The sequence below is a fragment of the Podarcis vaucheri genome (genome assembly GCF_965113315.1).
Source record: "Podarcis vaucheri genome assembly, chromosome: 7".
Classification (NCBI taxonomy): Eukaryota; Metazoa; Chordata; class Lepidosauria; order Squamata; family Lacertidae; genus Podarcis; species Podarcis vaucheri.
In genome coordinates, this window is record NC_138765.1 from 31,673,954 (window position 1) to 31,695,414 (window position 21,461).

The 21,461-nt window shown below is 45.6% G+C and overlaps 1 protein-coding gene and 1 long non-coding RNA gene across 4 annotated transcripts in view; one reads left to right on the forward strand and one right to left on the reverse strand.

Moving 5' to 3' along the window:
* The window catches only part of LOC309537398, a 70,800-nt gene that overhangs the window by 7,629 nt on the left and 41,710 nt on the right, over window positions 1–21,461 (forward strand). For 2 of the 3 annotated variants that reach the window (XR_014221884.1, XR_014221885.1), the window contains exon 2: window positions 3,606–3,785. The exons of the other annotated variant lie outside the window; for it this stretch is intronic. This is a non-coding gene — a long non-coding RNA (uncharacterized lncRNA). The remainder of the gene's footprint in view (window positions 1–3,605; window positions 3,786–21,461) is intronic. 3 annotated transcript variants of the gene reach the window in all.
* The window catches only part of KIAA0319L (KIAA0319 like), a 63,800-nt gene continuing 50,453 nt past the window's right edge, over window positions 8,115–21,461 (reverse strand). Inside the window, exons 14-21 of the mRNA XM_082231521.1 lie at window positions 20,847–20,998; window positions 19,791–19,929; window positions 17,613–17,772; window positions 15,709–15,854; window positions 13,514–13,636; window positions 11,768–11,858; window positions 11,519–11,610; window positions 8,115–10,115 (exon numbers count right to left, since the gene is read on the reverse strand). Coding sequence (XP_082087647.1) covers window positions 9,928–10,115; window positions 11,519–11,610; window positions 11,768–11,858; window positions 13,514–13,636; window positions 15,709–15,854; window positions 17,613–17,772; window positions 19,791–19,929; window positions 20,847–20,998 — 1,091 coding nt within the window. The 3' untranslated portion in view covers window positions 8,115–9,927. The remainder of the gene's footprint in view (window positions 10,116–11,518; window positions 11,611–11,767; window positions 11,859–13,513; window positions 13,637–15,708; window positions 15,855–17,612; window positions 17,773–19,790; window positions 19,930–20,846; window positions 20,999–21,461) is intronic.

Consider the following 21,461-nt stretch of genomic DNA (forward strand, 5'->3'; position numbering starts at 1 on the left):
AGAGAAGTGTGACTGGCCCAAGGTCACCCAGCAGCTGCATGTGGAGGAGCGGAGACGCGAACCCAGTTCACCAGATTACGAGTCTACCGCTCTTAACCACTACACCACACTGGCTCTCACTTTGGAACTGTTGCACAAGGGACTTTGATAGGTTGACCAATTGTCAGTCATCTGATGTTATAATGATGCTGGGTGTTTGGCAAGTGGGTTTTCCCGCCCACCTGTCAAAGTTGGCCTGCAGGGCTGGGGGACAGAAACATCACCCACCCCTGAAGTATAAGTTAGATCACCAAAAAAACCCCTTTTTTCCTGTTGAAGGCCATGGTGAAAATGGAATGTACACATGAACAGTAGGAATGCTTCCTTGCAAGGGTGCAGGAGGTCTCTGCAGGGAGATTCATGGCACCTCCTGGATCCTTGTAACAAGGCAGCCCTTTCCTCACATGAGTTCCGCCCATTAACAATGGGCATTTTATCAGTAGTAAGGATATGAGCCTGCCATCCTGGGCTTGTGCAAAGTTTATTGAGATGTGAAGCAAAAAGGGTTCCTACATAAAACGCTGAATTATATTCCTCTCCCAACCACAACTCAACCCTTCGTCTGATTTTTTGCCCCTTTCCTTGGGTACTGCAGTGCTGAAAAATGCCTTTGCTTAACCGGCAGACTGGGCAGCCTTCGTTAATTTTCTTCAAGGACTCCACTAATTAATCAAGGTTTTTCAGCTTCATTTAGAGGCGGTGACATCCTGCGCGCTTATGCAGTTTGCTGAAGGTTGATCCCTGAAGCTTCAGCATTTTTTGCTTCCTCCTGGTGAAATCAATAGCTTTCATCTGCATCTCAGCTGCCTTCTTTACAAACAGACCGAAGCAGAATCTATGGCTGCTGCTGTTCCCCACCCCCCACCCCTATTTCTGCCCAGAGATCTTAATTGCTTAGAAGAGAGGTTTTGGCAAAAGAGATGAGTGGCAGCCCCTTCTGCCCATGGCCCAGGATGCCAAAGGCTGCAACTCTGGACATAGGGCAGAAGCAGGAAACCTGTGGCCTTCTAGATGTTTCCATAGAATCATAATACTGTGGAAAGTACCCCAAGGGTCATCTAATCCAGCCTCCTGCAATGCAGGAATCGCACCTACAGCATCCCTAACAGATGGCCATCCAATCTCTGTTTAAAAACATCCAGTGGAGAGTCCTGAGGGAGTCCGTTTCACTGTCAAATAGCTCTTATGGTCAGAAGGTTCCTCCTAATTGTAACTAAAAATCTCCTTTCTTGTCATTTGAATCCATTGGTCCACGTCCCACCCTCTGGAGCAGCAGAAAACAAGCTTGTTCCATCTTCCATGCGACAGCCCCTCGGATATTTGAAGGTGGCTATCATATCACCTCTCAGTCTCCTCTTCTTCAGGCTAAACACACCTCAGCCTGGATAGCTCAGCTGGTTAGTGTGTGGTGCTTATACCGCCAAGGTTGCAAGTTCAAACCCACTAAGGGACAGCTGCATATTTGGTTTGGACTAGATAATCCTCAGGGTCCCTTCCAACTCTAAGATTCTATGAATCTATGAACTGTTCTATGAATCTATAAACTCCCTCAACCATTCCTCATCAGGCTTAGAGCTCTCATCAGTCAACATTTTATTTATAAACCACCAACTCATTACAAAATAAGTACCGTAAGTCATAATGGTGTACAGATGTACCTTGGTTCTCAAACAGAATCCGTTCCAGAAGTCTATTCGACTTCTGAAAACATTCATAAACCAATGCACGGCTTCCGATTGGCTGCAGGAGCTTCCTGCGCTCAATTGGAAGCCATTTTGGACGTTTGGGTTCCAAAGAACGTTTGCAAACTGGAATACTCACTTCCGGGTTTGCAGTGTTCGGGAGCCAAAATGTTTGAGTCGCAAGGCATTCGCAAACCAAGGTACGACTCTATAATGAAATGATTAGAAAACCCATGAACGCACAGAACAAATGACCAACACTGAACCACATCTGAAAATTCTTGGCAGAGCAAACACTGTACAGACACATTCAAAGCACATTTCCCTCTCAAAGAATTCTGGGCACTGTAGTTTGCTAAGGGCTGCTGGGAATTGTAACTCTGTGAGGGCTAAACTAGAGCGCCCAAAATTCTTTGAAGGAAAGAATGTGCTCTAAAGGTACAGTATGTATGCATCCTAAAACCTTTTCAGCAGGCGAAAAAAAAATCAGTGTTTTAGGTGCCTGCCTGATTTCCACGGGATCAGTGTTCCTTAGTGGTTCCTACACTAATATTTTGTTTGTTTGTGTAGAAACCAAATTACTATAAGATAACTGGGAAAGTCAGCAGGACCTCTGCAGATGATCTGGCTGGTGTATAAGGGTAACCTGGTCCTAGGCCATGCAGGGCTTCACCCGCCCACAGTAATACCTTGATGTTAGCTTGGTAATGTCCTGGCAGCCAATGCAGAACTTTCAGCACTGGTGTAATATGCTGATGTGGAACTGCTCTGGCCCAAAGCCGGACTGCGGCATTCTGCACTAGCTGCAGTTTCTGAGCCAAGCTCAAGGGTAGCCCCACGTAGATAGAGTGCAGGGCTACACCATAGGGCAGGCACAGATGGTATGGTTAGGAGTGTAGCTGGATCAATCTTTGAGATTGTAAGGGGGCAAAAACTAAGAGGCATGACCGGAGTTGGGAGTCCAAGAGCCACCTGGAAGGCCATAGGCTCCCCAACCCTGCCGCAGGGCTCGTATTATTAATTACAGTTACAGTCATACCTCAGGTTGCGAACGTGATCCATGCAGGAGACACATTCGCAACCCGCAATGCCGTGTCTGTGCACGTGCGTGATGAGATTCGGTACTTCCGTGCATGCGTGTGACATCATTTTGTGTTTCTGCGCATGCGTGAGCGCCAAAACCTGGAAGTAACCTGTTCCGGTACTTCCGGGTTTGGCGTGGTCTGCAACCCGAAAACGCGCAACCTGCAGAGTTCGCAACCCAAGATATGACCCAAGATATGACTGTATCGTTATTATCATTTTAATGTATTAATTCCTCTTTTGGCCACAGCAACTCAAAGTGACTTGTAATATTTTAAGCAAAAAGAAAGCACATGCACACATGAAAGCCAGCGTTAAATAAATTTAAAAAACCCCTCTACATTAAAGCATCCCACCCATGCGAAAAGACCATACATAGTTAAAAGCCAAAGGTGTGGTTAAAAAGGAATGTTTTTGCCTGGCACCTAAAGATTCGTAATGGTGGCGTCAGGCAAGCCTCCCTAGGGAAAGCATTTTGCAAGCTTCGAGTCACCACTGAAAAGGTCTGTTCTTACGTTGCCACCCTCTGGGCCTCCCATGGAAGGGGCACATGAGGAAGGCCTCAGATGACAGAATCTGGGCATGCCCCCTGGATATGCAGCATACCTTTAACTCTGCAATCTACACAACGCCTGCACTGCTTCTCTCTCTGATCTAGTCTGCACGATGGCCCAGGCGAATCTCTATTTCTAAACTGGTTAGGCTGAACATACTGCAGAGAATGCCTCTTTCGCTTCTGCCCACTTTGGAGTCTTAAAGGTTCACCAGGGCTACACTCTTAATGATACTGTCTCTCAGCAGGCTTGGACAAGAGCAAGCAGAGAAGCCTCTCCAGTCCCAAGACTCTTTCACATCTTCTGTGAGTCCCACCTGAACACTGGGGTTGATGACTCAAGTTTGAAACCAGACACTGAACTTGGTACATTTCATTCCATTCTGCTGGAAAGGCTTAACTGCCTAGCCCAAGGCTATGGGGATAAGGTAGGACGTAGCTATATCTTTCTTTGCCCCAACGTGATGCCCTCCAGATGTTTGGGGAGTTGTAGTTATCCAGTGCTTCCCCCCCAAAAAAAAATGTTTAGGGGTACTCTCATTTTACTACTCATATTGAAATACTGCCCCTCAATGAGGCCAAACTTAGATTCAGAAAATGTTTAGAGGTATGCGTACCCCTGCGTACCCCCAGAAAAAAGCACTGTAGTTATCTATATATAATTTAAAACAGTTGGTCAGTCAAAAAGATGTGCTGAGCCCCCCATGAGCATGGTACATCACTTCCCTTCCTTTGGTGCTATTTGCATGTTAAGGTGTGATGTTAGCATATATGAATGGAGAGAGGGAAGAGTTCCCATATTAATTCTTAAGGAATTCTGGCCAAATACTCTGTCTGCAGATGTGATAGTTCTGGCAGGTGGAGGAAAACACACACACACACCCCTACTTTCATCATTGGGGCTAATGTGTGAAGACCATTTTTGTATTCAGCATTGACTAATGTACACATTTTTGCAAACAATTTCCCCTAATACAATGCATTCTTAAATACTACTCTGTGTATTTGTATTCACAATTCACCCTCATATTCACTCTTGTAAATGTGGTTGGGTTGGAGAACTGCACCGAAATTTGTATCTCTCCAAATTTTGCAAAGGATAACTGCATTTTCGGGAAGTATGAATTCAATGGGTTTGCATTCAATTTATTTATTCGGCTTTGCTTTTTATACCCCACCTTTCCTCCATGGAGCTTCAGGTGGCAAACATGGCTCTCCTCCATATTGTCGCACCCCCCATTGAAAATTATTTATTTTTTTGCCTGCAAAAATGGTTTGCCTTTATTTCATATTTTTAGGGGGAGCCAGAGTTGTTGAGCTTTTTGGAGGAAGCAAAAGTTGTTGAGCTGCTTTTTTGGCAGAGACCATGTGCCTTGCAACAGGGAGTCTGCCTGTCACTGAGGAGGACCATTTTGGCAGCGGGAAGCCTGCACGAACCAGAGCCACAGCGTCTCTCACAGACGTTTAGTGCCACACAGCATTTAGTCACCCCATCAGAGGTGACACCCAGGGCAGACTGCACTCACCACACCCACCTTCCTCTGTCCCTGTCCACACCTCACACAAAGCCCTTTGCCGATGCTTGCGTGCCCATATGTCTTAGGCCCCATCTACATTACGCCTTTGAAGCAGTATCAGATCACTTCAGACTGTCATGGCTTCCCTCAATGAATTACAGAAAATGTAGCCGATTAAGGGTGCCAAGAATTGTTAGGAGACCCCTATTCCTCCACCCCCCCTGAGCTACAATTCTCCGAGTGGCTTAAGAACAAGCGAACTCTGGGAACTGTTGCGAAGCAAAAGAGAACATGATTTCTGACCAAGGATGGCACAGCTTACCGAAGCAGTTGTCTCTTACGTTTTAGTTTCCACACATGGGGAAATTGCAACCACAGAGTCTCTAATTGGGAAATCACAATGCATAGCCATGCAGAACAGGACTCAAGGTCAAGAGAGGCTCAAGGTGCTTGCATAGCAAAGGAATAAGGATACAAAAGTCTATGAGGGAGGAGGCGGCGGCGACTGGCAGACCTAACACTAATGCAGGGAAGAAGAACCTGCAGCCTTCCAGATGTTGGACACCCAACTCCAAGCATCCCCAGCCAGCCTGGCCAGTGGTGAGGGGAGTTGGAGTCCAGCAAAATCTGGGAGGCCACAGGTCTTCCACCCCTGTATTATTGCTTTTGGTAACCATAAGGTGTTTATATTGCTTGCGGGGGGGGGGGGAGTTTAATAGCATCTTAAAAGCGTTTATGTGTTTATGGACCTCCTGAAAAATGTTTGTAGTGGAAGTGTGCAAGAATGGTCAGGTATCAGTCCTCTTTGTTACAGTATAAGAAATATCCCTCTTTGAAGTTGTAAAAGGCTCTATATACCAGCCTTTTATTTAACCTACCTTGTAGTCAGATTTTTCCTCCATCACAAAAGGATGGAGCTTTTACTTATTTTAAAAATTACTATGCAGTTTCCATGCTTGTTGCAGTGAAGGGTTTTTCTCTTGCCTCTTGCTGTTGTGCTCATGATGTCCTGCTTGTGGGCTTCCCATCGGGGCATCCAGGTGGCCACTGTGAGGACAGGATGCTAGACTAGATGAGCAAGTGGCTCTTTTTGTTTCTTTGTATACCGTATGGAAACGAGGCTACTAGTAACCTCTTCCCAGGCCAGTAACCTCTGGAGGCTTATTTGCAAGGCTGCTATATATTCTGAATTAGGCTCAGGATCAGGTACTGTAGCTGCTGAACTACTAGTTCGGACCCTAGTGGAACATTTGGGGATTACAATTCTTGTTTTGTAAACTATTGCATTAAGAATTGGAAAGTCCTTGTTACAGCACAGCACATCCTAGCAAGAAAAAAAAAATCTATTGTGAAAGGAACACAAGAGGAGCCGCTATGCATCAGACCAAAGGCCCATCTAGTTCAGCTTATTGTTCTCAAGAGTTGAAAACCAGGTGCCTATAGAAAGCCTGCAAGCAGGACCTAAGCACAACAGCACTCTCTCCTCCTGCAGTTTCCAGCATCTGGTACTCATAGGAATACCATCTCTGACACTGGCAGTGGTACACAGGTATCATGATTAGTAGCCACTACAGATGGATGCATTTGTCAGTTTCAGTTTCTCATTTTTCAGGACAGCTCAGTTCTCCATATTTTCACGTGTATGCATTTTTAAAAATTAAATACTCCACTTGAAAATTCATCAGCATTTTAGTATGTGTTTGTCCTAATCTACACATTTTTGCATGCAGTTTCCCTTAACAGAATGCATTTTGTATGTTGCTTTCATTAATATTTGTACATGTTATCCTAGAATATGAATTTTGTACCCATTACTTGGCTGGAAAACTGCATTGCAAAGATCTGAAGGGTGGATTTTGAAGGGTGTGTGTGTCTCACTTTGTGTATTACGTTAGGAAGGGTGGGTTAGGCAGGTTCACATTTAAATGCAAACAAAACTGAATTTCTCCCTCACCCCTAGATTAGCCATTGACAGCCTTCCTCTCCAAGTCCTGTTTAAGACTTGAGGGAACAGTTAACTAGCTGCACAAGCCTGGCTTCAGGTATTAGAGGCTCCCTTAGTGCTTGCCCCCCAACTATCTTGTGGATGGGCTCCTCCTGTAATGGTGGTAGCTCTAAGCTGCTTCCCACAACTTGCCAGCCTTGCTTTCTGAATTACACAGGCTGCACCCCCAAGGCATGTATGTTAGGGAGCACAGCATAAATAAGTTGGTGGCCCCAGGGAGTTTAGGGGTGTGACCTAGAGCTCTGACAATCAGTGCCACAATCAGGCTACCCACTCTGTCGCAACTGCCCGGAAGGAGACAGTCAATCTTTCTGTCTAGTTGCGGTTTGGCAGTGACACCAATCTGAGCTCTGGGCCACACACACAAACTCGGTGAGCCCATTTTAATTCTGCTGGCCTGATCTGAACATACACAGACTGATGTGGGGTTGGCAAGACTGGCTGTGCAGCCTCAAGCTCCAATCAATGCCCCTACCCCAGTCCCCACCACCTGCTGTCATGGGCAAGCAAATGTCAGGGTAGTCACAGAAGCAATAGGTTTCTGACTGGGGCAAGTTCTATGGTAAAGTGACTCTGTGTGTTGCTGCATGCTGGTGATAGGCCTGCTCTCTCCCTCTGAGACACACAAACTCCCCATCCCTCCAGAAACGTGCCATAGATTTCTGGGAACTGTAGTGTGTAAAGGGTGCCAGGAATTGTAGCTCTGTGGGGGGGGGCACTACTATTCCCAGGATTCTTTGGGGAAAGTTCAGTGATAAAAATGTCTTTTAAATGTATGGTGTGGCTGTGACCATAGTTTGTGGCTTCTTGTGCCCACTGGGATTATGAAGAGCATCGGCTCTGATTCAGTAGTACAGATTTGGAACTTTTAGCCCTCCATCAGCCCCCAAAAGCATGGCCACCAACCAGGGATGTTGGGAATTGGAGTTCAGCAACATCTGGAGGGCCAAAGGTTCCCCACACCTGGGGAACTGAAAAGCCCTACTTCCGCCAGTGCTGTTGTTGCAGTCACATGACAGCACTGCAATGACAGTGCTGGGAAGGCTTGAGGACCCAAGCCTACACCTCTGGGCCTGCTTCCAAGGGGCTCATTTAGGCATGTTGCTTCACTAAGAGATGGGGGACAACTCAGTCCCTGGTTGCAATTTAAGCAATAAGCAGCCAGCACCCAACTTCTGTCATTCAGCTGGACAGAAGGGGAAGGGGTGAAAAAAGACGACAACAGTACCATCAACAACAATTCAAGGGGGAGAGATGCCCCCACAAGCTGAGCAGCATATTTAATCATCACCTTCAACAAATCAGTAGTGCAGCAATGTAAACAGAATTCAGGAGAACTTGAAAACTTGTTACGCACTTGAATCAAGGATGGCCAACTTCTACATTCTCTGAGGCCATTGTAGCCACCACCAACCCACCTTAAAGAGTGGCTTGTGACCTCTTAAGTGTGTAGCATTCTCATCTGGCTACCCTCACTCCAATTACAATAATAAAGGACCACAATTAGTATTGCAAGCTATTTGACTTTGGTTTGCCAACCAGGGGCTGGATCTGGTCTCTGAGTTGCCAGCTGGCCACTCCTGACTTAGAGAGAGAGCCTGGAATTCCAGTTTGGAAATTAAAACGAAACCCTCATCATCAAAGCTCAAGAGTCTTGAAGAGTTGCCCTTCAGTATTAGATGATGGTAGCAGCGGAGGTGGGGGTGGAGTGTCTGTCAAAGGTGTATTCACCTTTGGAGAGAGACAAGGTTTGCCAAGTATGAAGCTGGTTAACAGTGTTGGTGAAGAAAACAATGCAGGTGACAAATGAAAGTAAATCACAAACATCACCATCATACTAGTATGCATCTTCCATTGACTTTAAAAAAGGGGAGTGGGGAGCTGGATTGTACAGTCTGGAAACTCTCAATCTCTATATTAAACGAGGTGCTCAAGGGAAGACTCCTGCAGTTGCTTTCAATAAACAGGAAGTTTTTGAACCTCCTTGGTGACTGGACAATCGGTGTTTCTTGTGAGAAACACACAATGAACATGTAACAAACAACAAATAAAGGGAAGGGGAATTGGGAGTGAGAAGAGGCATTCATCAATTGGGGATCAGAGGGAATCATCAATTTGATACCCCTGCCTTTGTTTCCGATACCCCGCTTTCAAACTGTGCAAATATTATTTGTCAGGTAGACAGCATATCAAAGGTATTTTTTTTTCAAGTGGAAGAGAAACTTGCTGTCTTACAGTGTTCCTGACTACACAAAGGGAAGGCTTCCAGTATATGTGTAGAGTGCTCTTGAACAATGCAGGGGGATAAGGGGAGTCATAGACGTGGAGGTATCACTTCTGTTTCCACCAGTGGCAAGACTAACAATAATTTAAACACACACACAAAACGGGGAGGGGGACACTTTACAATTGTAAATGTGACCCATGGGGTAAATTCTTCCCATGCCCTGGAGACAGCAGCGCTTCACATTCTGCAAGCTCAGCCTCCTATTCCTTTTTGGAAAGAAAGTACAGTCTGTGAGAGATGGGGAGAGGGACCCAACAGTCCTTTTCTGTAGCTGAAGTGCTTTAGAAAAGAACACAGTCCAAGGCATCCTGGCTAGAGCAAAGCTGTGGTTTTTGCAGTCAGAACTGTCTCCCTCCACAAGAGGGAGCGTGTGAAGAAGACGGCCACCCCCCCCCCCCGAGGCAAGCAGATTTTGGGGCAGGTAGCACAGGGTGTGTATTGCAGTCCTGGGCAAGATGGCGCTGTTCACAGTTTCACAGGGGTGGTTTTAAATCCTGCAGCATTTCGGAACCAGCACCTGCCCTTCACAGTCTTTTGTTTCACAGCTTCTTTTGCCAAATTTCCCTTGAAGTCCAGATTCAAGTACAGGCAGTTCAATTTTTTTTTAAGAAAAGAAAGATCTGCAGTCAACAAAAGTGTCCATGTAATACATTAGCAGTGCTATCCACAACACAGCAGGTTTCTGCAGGCTCCTTGTGCAACTGAGGAGCAGAACAGGCTTCTGAGTCATTTGCTGTCCCTTTGCGAGTGCCAGTCCATGGCTATAGGATTTCCTCCCTCTGGTTCTTCGGCTTCGGCGTCACCTGCCCATTGCGCATGAAACCATTCTGGTTGTGCAGCAGCTTTCCCTTCTCCCGATCTGGCCATGTAAAAATAGCTTCATCGCTGTCTAGCTCAGATTCTGAATGCATCAGGCTGGTGTTCTGGGCCTGGGCTTTCTGTTTACTGCCTTCAAATATAAACACACAAAAAAGTAAGATAACCCATTCAGTAAGAATCTCTCTCTCTGAGTGTGTGAGAGAGAGACTCCTGCTGCATATTTTATATCAGCATAAGAAGCTGGTCCACCTAGCTCAAAATCAGGGGTGGAGCACCTCCAGTCCACAGGCAGTCCCATTCTGGTCCCAATTTGGCCTGCAAGGTCATTTCCCCCAAACCACACCCATCTGCCCCACACCTGACTTTGCAAATGATGTCAAGTGTGGGGCAGGTAGAGATGCAGCTGGATTGACTGTGCATCTGGGTTCCCCATGGGGGACTTGACCACACAGCCAAATCCAAAGGCTGAAAGGCAGCAACTTTAAGCCTGCTTATCAGCCACACTTGAGAGCATCTGGATGGTTATACACAATCTTGCTTCCAATACTATTTGTGCTTGCAAACGTTTTGGGGTGGTCATACTGCTTTGTTTGCAATAGGTGTGTTTCCTGCTGCTTTCATAACACACATAGTCAGTGGGTGGGTTTTGCTCTGTCCTGGTCTAAAAAACCCCCTAAAAAACCCTTTAAATATATTTCCTAGCTGCCTACAGCCTGAGCAAAGCTATCTGCCATGATGTGCCTTGAACGAACATAAGAGCAAGCTCCACCTTGGGAGCAATCACTCCAGTGGCAGAATTGTGTAGGGGTGAAACAAGCTATTAAAAAAGGAGGGGGCAGGAAAAAAAGGCAGCATGCAACCCTCTGATAGCCATGTTAGTACTTTTTTTAACTGTGTTTTTTCAATGTGTGTTTCCAGAAATATCTTTAAGGATTTTCAGTTAAAATCCACCTGGAAAAAGAGGCTAAGTCCCACCTCCATTGAGGTAAACAGGAAAGAATGGATCAGGGGTTGTCAACCTTTTTAGACCAGTGGGCAAATTTTGAATTCTGGGGAAGTGCTGGGGTTGTGACTTAACCCAAAATGGCTTGCATGCTAGCATGACATAAAAGAGAATTATGAAGACAACCAGCCTTGACAAACTTATGCTTACCATAAGACAATAGTGACGGCCCTATTGTGAAGATCACACAAAACTAATGAGAACTTTAAAAAGCAAAACTAAATGACAGATATAATGTAGAAGTTATTCTGAATTCCTCTCGGAAACCCTCTAGTGCCAAAAGTGCTCCTAGCACATGGGGAAAAGGTGACCCCCATTTTGCTGCCTTTGTGGCAAGCATCTTGACATGCCTTGTTGGACAGAACTCTGAGAGGAACAGACACAACTGAATCACTGAAAACTCGGCTTTCAAGCAAACACCCACAGAGCTACAAGCTTCCCGTGTCATGCAGTGATTTCAAAACCCTTGAGAATAGAAACCAGCCTGTGTCAGCATTCTGTGAGTGCTAACCTCTTTTCTGATGTCTTACCTGCTTTGGGATTTGGTTTTAACTCCAGGCTCTCTTGATCTGTGGCATCCAAGATCTTGTATTTGCTCTTCCTTTTGGGTTTTCCCTTACGTCTTAAGAAAAAATGGGGGTGGAGGAGAAAGAAACAGATTGAAGCTTAGATGGAGTGGGAGGCCCTCACAGAGAACGAGCACCTAACCCAAAAGTAAGAGCAGTGAACTTAACTGTTAAGGGAAGAGGGGTCTGGAAAGGCCTCAGGGCCTTACTCACTTTTTGCAGCAGCAGACCACCACCCAAGAAAAGATCCCCAAGGAGACCACGATAACAAACGATGCAATGACAACGTAGAGCACGCTCCATTCTGTAAGAAGGACAGAGATAGAATCTCAGCATCAGACTCTGTAGCTTGAACTAGGAGCCTCATAGTTGGGGCTGGGGCTCGGATCCAGCTTATAGGAGCTGTGGCCAGTGCCTTCATCAGGCACAGAAAGAGGAACAGATATATGTGGCATTGGTCCCCGTGACTGGCAGGAAATATAAAGTGCCTGGATTGGCCAAGCCTTGAAACCTGGTCTTCTGTCTTGCCTGGCCAAGAACAGATCGGCACATTCCGCCTGCTACACTTCAGGTTCTAGCTGAAATATAGGCCCCGGATCTGTCTCCAGCTCTCAGAACTTGATCTCAGGGACTATGGGTTGTAGACCTCACAGTTCAGGTCTGCCTAGGTGTATAACTGCATACTGCCCTGGCTGGGCTGACACTGGCCCAGTTTAGACAATCATTGAAACCAAAGTTTAGATTACTATTAATGATTCACATCCAGCCTTTGACGCACACACTTGAAAATGAAAGTTTCTCTTTCATTTTAGAACAAACCACAGTTTCTTAGTCTGAATCAATTGAGGGAACTGTGGTTTATTCTAATTAGTTAAAACAAACCTGGATCAATTTGACCATGATGATTGCCTGAACTGGGACATTTAGTATAACAGCAGGCTGAATTATGCTCCCAATGCCCTCATAGGAGACAGAGGTGGAATCCAAATAGGGGCAGCTTCTCCGAGTGCATATGTGTAGAAGAGTAGGGTGAAAATAACAGATCAATTAACTGGCTGAACTCAGAACAGGGCAGGGCAGGCACAGACCCCCGAGGGGCTTGCTAAGGAGCAGGGGTCCAACTTGGGCTCCAGGTTATGGATGCCCAATGGCTTTCGTGACATGTGACGTAGTGATGTCATGTTACATCAATGCGCTGCAGTGGCACTTCTGAGGCCTGGTAGGACCTCAGAGGAGATCACCAAGACCTTGTGTGGCCTTGGAGATCACATATGAGGCTTCGTGAGACCTCTGATGTGACTTCCGGTTTGTACCAGAAGTCGCGTCAGAGACCTGGCAGGGTCTCCAACATCACCTTGGGGGTTGCAATGGGCCTGTGATACAACTTTTGGTAGAAACTGGAAGTCACATCGGTGCCCGTACTGTGGGTGCCTGGGCCCCCAGGGCCCCTATAGTTGGCGCCGATGCTAAGGAGTCCCTCAAGAAGCGGCTCTACAGTTCTATATTTGCATGTTGCACCAGGCTGGCTCAGGTACCTCTGCTGGGACTATAAACAAAGTGGGAGAGTTGGCTGAGATACAACTCTTGATGTCTCAACTGGCCACTAATGTCGGAGTGGGGTGGTGACATCCCTTCACTAAGCCCTGTACTACCAATCACCTAAGATGAGGCCAGAAGCTGCTCAATATTTAAGACACTAGATATAGTACAGCTGCTGATTTCTGCAGAGATTCCGTGTGATCAGGTCATTAATCCCTTCCCTCAAACATATAGGGTTCCTTGGCTATACCAAACCAACACCCAATACCCTTTGCCTGTTCTTCTTTCCCTTTGAGGGCTCCTTCTCCACAATGGGGCATGACACAGAAACAAACAGAAACTTTCTGCATTTAGGCACTGAGCCTCTTGCAGAAGCTGTTGCCTTATTAACCATGAAAGGAAAGAGAGAGTGGTACCTACCACAGTTGCTCTCGCCATCACCTAGTTGCACTTTGATGAAGTTCTCCATCCAGAAAGGGTCACAAACACAGCGCTTGGTGAAGGAGTTGCAGTGCCCATGTTCTGAACAGTTCAACTGGCAGGCTGGAGGAGGGAGAGCCCAGTCAGACACCACAATTAAGTTTCATAGTCAAACTTGAAGGGATGAGGAGTCAAACATTTCCCCCTAGATTCTCAAGACAGCCAGGTTCAGAGATCCATTTTGTTCCTTATCTTCTCTATAGGATATACTGGATATGCTTGTGGGGGACACTGATCAATATCATGCAAGCAGGCCCTGTTTCATAAGACGAGTCTGTGCTACATGCCATTGAGAAGTGCAATAAAAACATCTAGTGATATTTGAATGTCCCCCTCCCCCCAAAAAACCTTAGATCTATGCACGCACATATACACACTGGTGCAGAAAATTATGTGCAAACACTGGGGGTTTCCCCTGCCCCCAATGCCATTTTCTCTCACTTTCCAAGTTTCAAAAATACATTTGTGGTCTCTTTTGCTGAATGCAAGCTTGAGTGCCAGCTCTATAATAATGGTCAGTAGGGCTGCCTTTTCCTTCTACAACATCACTGTTTGTTCTTGGTCCATGAGTAGCACCCAGTCAACTTCTGGTTTCAGCCTCAATGGCCCCTGAGGGAGATGCCAAACCCCAGCCAATGTGGATAATGTGAACTCCCTGCAGAACATAAATCCCATAATGCAACTGAGAGTTAGCAGGATGGTGTGTGGGTGTCTGTGTCACAATGACAAAGGCAGAGGCAACCAGCTGTCAAGAGGCTTTTGGCTTCTCCTTCACAAAAACAGAGCTCTGCATATCCCCTGCTATAGCTCCTCCTCCACTTCCCACTGTGTGTTACATTGCCAGTTGTCTGCTCTTGCCGCTTTGCTTCCCACATTTAGGCCTAATTCCCTCTTTCTTGTGCCATCCCCAGAAGTGGGAGCAGTTCAGCATGCACCCTGCCTCAGTTCAAGAAAGCAGCACAAAATTGAAAACTTATACTTGGAACCGTGAAGATTTAGAAGTGCACAATGGGAAGTAGCTTCCAAAAAAGACAAAGAAAAAAAAGACTGACAATGGGAATAGAATGGAGGATAAAACCTTCTTTCTTCCCATAGATCAACTGCAAGGTCAAAGATAGTGTGGAGAAGGAAGGAGAGGAAAAGGGTGCTAAAGTAGATATACAGGACTGAAGCCCCTCCTATCAAAACAGTAATAGCACTGTGCTGCTGGTTCATATGGCATGAACCATGGTAGTAAAATGCAATAGCTCAGAAAACTTGGAATAAAACTAGTCTAAGAACTCCCAGAAGAAAGGATCAGCAATAGTGGTATCAATACAACTGGGGGCAGACATCATATACATTTCAAGGAGGTAAGAAGCCATCATATCCGTTAAAAACAACAACACCCTAATGAGGTAATGCCCAGGGACAGATTCAAATTATGTGGCTTTAGGCAGATTTGTAATCCCACCCCCACCCTGCAACCTGCAATGAACGAGAATAACTCTGGTTTAATTTACTGGGCTCCTATTTGCAGTGATTCCTGAGATAACGTACATGAAGTGATCAGAACAGGCATGGTGGCTGAGGTTGAGGGAGTGGTAGTCCAGAACATTTGAGGGGCACCAGGTTAGTGAAGGCTGCTATAAGCAACTATATCTTCTCCCATTCTTCAGCTTGGTAGGAAAAAGAACCATCACTGTTGGTTTCTAGCTGAAACATTATTGCTAGGATGCTTGTTGATGGAACATAGCATTCAGTCTCTCTGGAATTTATCTAAGTGGAGAAATTGGGGTCCACTACGCTGGTCATAGTTCAGTGGCAGAGCATCTGTCTTGCAGGCAGAATGCCCTAGATTCAATCCCTGGCATCTCCAGGTAGAACTGGGAATGTTCCCAGTGTGAAACCCTGGAGAGCCACTGTCATTCAGTGTTGACAAATCTGATTGAGATAGGCTCCATATAAGGTGCCATTGTCAGAAGCAAGTTATTTTTTACTGTGATCCTCAACCCGACCCCAGATATGGTGCACTTAGAGATGCAATGGCCTTAGGGAAAGTTGGACACAGGCAAAGTGAAACTTCTCACTGGAAGGAGGTGGTGCAAGGTGACAAGAAATGGTCAGCAGCCACATCAGCTGTTCCTCTGACTTACTGACTGTATTGATCTCCAGCACTCGGAAGATGAGGAAACCTGACTGCTGCTGCTTCCGCAGCTCGTTCTTGAGTGACCAAGCAATGTCATGCCCTTTGAAGATTTGATGAGGAGGCTGATTCCACACGTAGAACACCATCTTTGTGCTGCAATTAACAAGAAAATTGGGGATACAAGAAGCATAAATAGAAGGTTTCTCTCCAGAAAACCGCAACTACTGGGGGTTGGGATGGGTGAATGGGAAGAACACAAAGATTTCCATAATACAAAATCTTTAGCAGGTCTCACCCCTACAAGCCTTCCTTTCCATTCATTCCTCAAGTTTCTTTGGAAGTGAATCTGTGTTCTTTGAGAAGTCAGTTCTTGGAAGCAAAATAATTATGCAAAACCAAGGAACCAGACACACATATATCTGCTTTGTTTGCATGATTTATTGCCATTGCAGATTCCCCCCCCCCCCCAGAGCAAAATATGCATAGCTCTGCTCAAAAAGGACAAAATGTGAAACAGCCCCCCTGGAACCCTCTCTTAACAGCAAATCAAAGCAGCAGCACCAGAATCGAGCCATGCAAAACCCCATCCTGTCCAACTGGCACAGATAAAAGTGCTCCTTAAAAAGAGAGAGACAGACAGACACAGAGAAAGAGAGGAGCACAAAAAAGAAAAGAAAAAAAGAAAAGAAAAGAAAAGAAAAGAAAATGCATCCATATTCCATTTACTTAATGCTTTCTTAACTGCAGCCAAATATATATTGATCAGATGCAAACCTCTTCCTCTTCTGCTAGAAGGAAGAACGGTAAATGACTGGTCTGCGACTGGGATGATGTGAGGTGGAGGAGGAGGGGGGAACGGAGTTAGAACTGAAAGCCCAAAGCACCTCTGTTTCTTGGCTCATGTCATTAAGCAAAAGAATTTTTTCAAGGTTAACGAAAAGTGAACATTTCACTTATGTACCAGAAGATTCAGTCTGGATAAACTTGGCAGGAAGTTCAGACGCCCAGATTTCTGAAAGAACTGGGTAATGCACCAGGGTTAATCAAGCACTAGCTTAGGCAAGAGCTCTGTGCGATTCCTGGCACATGAGAACCTAGGGCATGAGGATCCACAATGCAATCAAGGGCTCCAAGCCTGGGTTTGTCCTCCTGCCCCAAAACCTCTGAAGTGGTTTGGTTTGCAGTGAAGCAAGGTTGACAACATAAACTTATGAAAATATATCCACACACAGGCTGCTTGAACTTGCACTTTAAGGCTGAAACCAGTTTTATGTGCAGCCTTTTTCTGTGCGTGGCTGTAGTTAAGCGCCCCTTCCCCCACCCTTTGTCTTCAATGGATACATGCATCTGGCTCTGAAATGAATGTGGGGTGCTCCTCCTCCTCCATGGGGGCTATCACCCTTAGCTTTGGTTTCCAAACAACTGCATGGTCAGTGGCTCAAATGCCTGGCACTTTCTCTTCAGGTTTTTACTGTTTTACTGTTCTAAGAAAGTGGGGGAGGATGGGGAGAGAGGAGTGGGCTTCATGGCAGATACAAAGGCCAGAGAACTAGCACTGTTCAAACCCAGCTTCTGCTGCAAACCTGGGGAAAAGCAGGTTTCCTCTGAGCTTGATACTGTGGATAAGTGTACCTGAGACATACAGTGAGTGCATTCTATCTATGTCTGTACACACCATGAAATTCTCATTATGAATCAATATTTTTCAAGTAAACATATGAATGCAAGTGCACACAAACTTATCCACAAAATATTTCAATCTTGAAAATCAACCACCAGCACTCAGCTCAAAAAGGGAGTGCTGTGTTTTATCACTTTCCTATGCCTGTTTTTAAATGAGCAAATTGCAAGTGGTGCCTTCTAGGGTGCAACTAGGTTGTCTCGGTTAAGATCCTCTCCATGGACTCCTACCTCTCCTCTGTGTAAGGCTGAATCTTTTGTACGATGATGTCTGAATCCAGGACTCCCAGCAAAACTGCTATCTGACGGATAAACATGCCCTTCTGCCGTTCTGTCAGCTGGCTGACATTCACATCTAGTATCATCTCCACAAGGTTGTTCTTCCTTGGATCTGAAAAGAATGCATAAGTACCATCTCACTGATGAATTCCAGCTGATTTGAAAATTTTGGCTTGCCCCATTCCCAACTACATTTATTCAAATAGAAATATGAGCAAATGTACATGCTGTGTGAATCCTTGCATTCCCAGCTTGGCACAGAAGCCAACCCAAATAGACAGGTTGTGCAGAGCATCCAAGAGATTCAGCCTTTGGAAAAACTCCAAGAGAAGAGCATGGCTTCTAGCAACTAGGCTGTTTTATAATCAGATGCTGAACCAACTCCTGACCTCTTGCCCCTCCCTTCAAATTCTTCCATTTCCTGATACTCCCCATTGGATTCTGCTTAACACCTGCCCTCCAAATCTCAAAAAAGATCTTTGTTAACCCCCCCCCCCTCTGGCTATCGGGGGGAAAAAGTATCACAGATACTACACCCATTTTCTCAGTGTTAGGCAGTCACAAAACCTTTCCCATGCATGTACTGCAACAAGTATTACTGCATCCAATTACAAATGGAATTCCAGTTCTTACAACTGTGTCAAGATATCAACAGATGTAAACTTAGGAAGATGGAAAATTGGAGAAGTACTGATATGCAGTTGAAAATAGAATCAAAAGGACCCATGGAAGGGATCAGGGAAAGTCAGGAGATTCAGAGTAATCTCAGAATTTGGATTTTGTATTGTTTTATGTTGTATGTTTATATTTTCAAAAATCAATAAAAAAGATTATTAAAAAGATATGAACAGATGTAAATAAAGAGAGCCATATATGAAGCTATAGAGGGATCTGGTATTGTTTAACCAGTATACTGCATGTCTAACAACAGGATTTACTTCTGAGTAAATGTGTAGAAGATCAATCATACTTCTTCTGTAATCAGACTGATACAGGGCCTTAGTCCCGAGAGCTGGTGTAAAGTAAGGTCTAAGAGTGTGAGCTGGGAAGTAGGGATGGGAGGACCAGTCAATTTACCCTGTTTGTTTTCTTAAGAAGTCATCCCAAATATGTGTCAGCATTTTAGTGTGCATTTCTCCTAATACACACATATTTGCAAGCAATATCCCCAATCATGTGATTTTTTGTACAAAATTCACAAAATATGGAGAAGTGTGCATTTTGAAGGATAGTTGCATTTTGGTTCACAATCACATACTGTTTCAAGAAATGAGAGTGAGAGTAAGGTAGTTTTGCATCCAAGCCAACCCCCGCCTCCCACATCCCTACCAGGAAGTCCTCAGTCCAAATCTCACCTCACCCATTAAGCAGGGCTTATGGATGCCCCCCTTCTCTATCTCCACATCTACAATAGGGAGTTAGTGTAGGGGCCCTTGACCACAAGCAAGTCCAGTTGCCGCATCCACCCTCGGTATTGCACCCTGAAGGTCCCCATTGTGGGGACCTTACGTTTCTGGAAGTCCCGTAGGGTGAATGGGGCCGGCCTGAGGGACGCGGGTGGCGCTGTGGGTAAAAGCCTCAGCGCCTAGGGCTTGCCGATCGTAAGGTCGGCGGTTCGAATCCCTGCGGCGGGGTGCGCTCCCGCTGCTCGGTCCCAGCGCCTGCCAACCTAGCAGTTCGAAAGCACCCCCGGGTGCAAGTAGATAAATAGGTACCGCTTACCAGCGGGAAGGTAAACGGCGTTCCGTGTGCTGTGCTGGCTCGCCAGATGCAGCTTTGTCACGCTGGCCACGTGACCCGGAAGTGTCTCCGGACAGCGCTGGCCCCCGGCCTATAGATGTGAGGTGGGCGCACAAACCCCAGAGTCTGTCAAGACTGGCCCGCTCGGGCAGGGGTACCTTTACCTTTACCTTTAATCTTTACAATATGTAGGCCATTATTACTAAGGTACTGTTTGTGAAGTGCTCTGAACATGCAAGGAATGTGCATATATTACAGTATTAAAATCAATAAATGAATACTTTTAAAAGTGTGCATATAAATGCTAATTATTATGATTAATTAGCAATAGTTTTTCTTCCAGAAGATCAAGTACATGTGAGTGTGTGTACTTGTGTATGTGTAGCTCACCAGGTTTTACTTCCACTGTGGCTCTGTCCATATCACTCTCCCCTTTGGCGTCAGTCACTTTGAGATGGAATGAATATGTCCCCTCCACCAGGTTGGAGAGGAACAGCACCGCATGGTGGTCTGAGTTATTTAACACCTCCTGCATTTAACAAAAACATACAATGGTGATGTTGCACCTTGCAATCCTGTGAAATACAAGGGAATGTATCAGAAGTGCAGGGTCCCAGGGAGACCTAGGGGAGGAGTATGAAACCTATAGCCTCCTATATGTTACTGGACTCCAACTCCCATCTTCCTTGACCATGCTGGCTGGGGCTGATGTGACTTGGGGTCTACCAACATCTGGAGGGCCACAGGTTCCCACTTCTGGTCTAGGGTGACCTCTTCTAGAGCTCTTCTTCTAGAGCATTTTCCTGAAACATTTCACACCCTCCCTCACTGTAACAAGTACCAGATTCACCTAGGCAGAGGAGAGTTAGAAGCAAGCTAGGCTGTTTTTTTTAGCAAACAGCTTAAGAAAAAAGCCATCTTCTTCCAGATGCCCTTTTGTAACCAGGACTTTGAAGGAATCACTAGCCTTTGGAGCACTGAGGCTATCTTGACTTTCAACATCTGAACTCTAAGAACATGCAGCAAAATTCAGAATTTTGAAGAAGAAATACATGCAGTCCTAGTCACAAGACACACTTGTTGGTATAGCGAAAAAATCAGACATTTCAAAGGTTCATGAGTCAGAAGAAAAGGTTTAAAAATTAAGTCAAAACTGAGTGCACTTCAGAGGCATAGCTCCCATTATACCAACCCTTTCTTTGCATTTGCTATAATAAACTAACATGCTTCCCCCTGTGGCATTTTGCTCCAAAAAGCACCTCTGTGTAACTGGTCTTAGAAAGATTTAAGCAGGCCCTGAAGGAAAAGAAAATTCAGTACATTGGACGGTCTCTCTTTTCTTGGCTGAGAGCAGTAACTCATGTAGCACTTTCCAAGCTTCACTAAAATTCGATGAGTCACTTGCACACAAGTAAACACTGCAGAATAGATAGCAGCATTACTCACCCCAGCCGCAGGGCTGACATCATCCCGAGTCCAAAGGAAGGCAACAATTCCTTTGTCATCTGTGGATCTGGAGCCATCAAGCTCTGCTGTGTTGGTAGGAAGGGTGATGACAACGTTCCCAGCTATCTTTGCTGTGGGTGGCTTATTGATCTCTGAGTATGAAATGAGGACAAAGGATCAGAATACAAAGGAGCTTCAGCAAACTGTAACCCATCCATAACTAAGAAAAAGTTGACTAATTCTTCTTTAGCAATTCTAATCACTTAGTTATGTTTGATGAAGAATATAATACTACCAGGTGACCTGGTTGGGAAATCCAGGTCAGAAGTCCTGCTGTGTAGCCCACTGGGTTGTCTTTGGCAAAGTGCAATGGACTGTATGGGTCAATTCTCCATCTCCTCCTGCTCTCCTCCCTTTCCTGCCCTCTGCTGAGGTATGGCAGTGCCCTCTGAAAGGCTCAGCATGCAAGGCAGGGATCTACACCGAGAGTTGGCTGAAATTAGGTGGAAGTAGCTTGCATATGAGTTGAGTTCTGCTTATGCAAGCCACCTGTCTATTTTCTCCAGAGTTCCACTCACACTACAGGCCGCTGTCCCACATCTGAGGCCTTCCTCA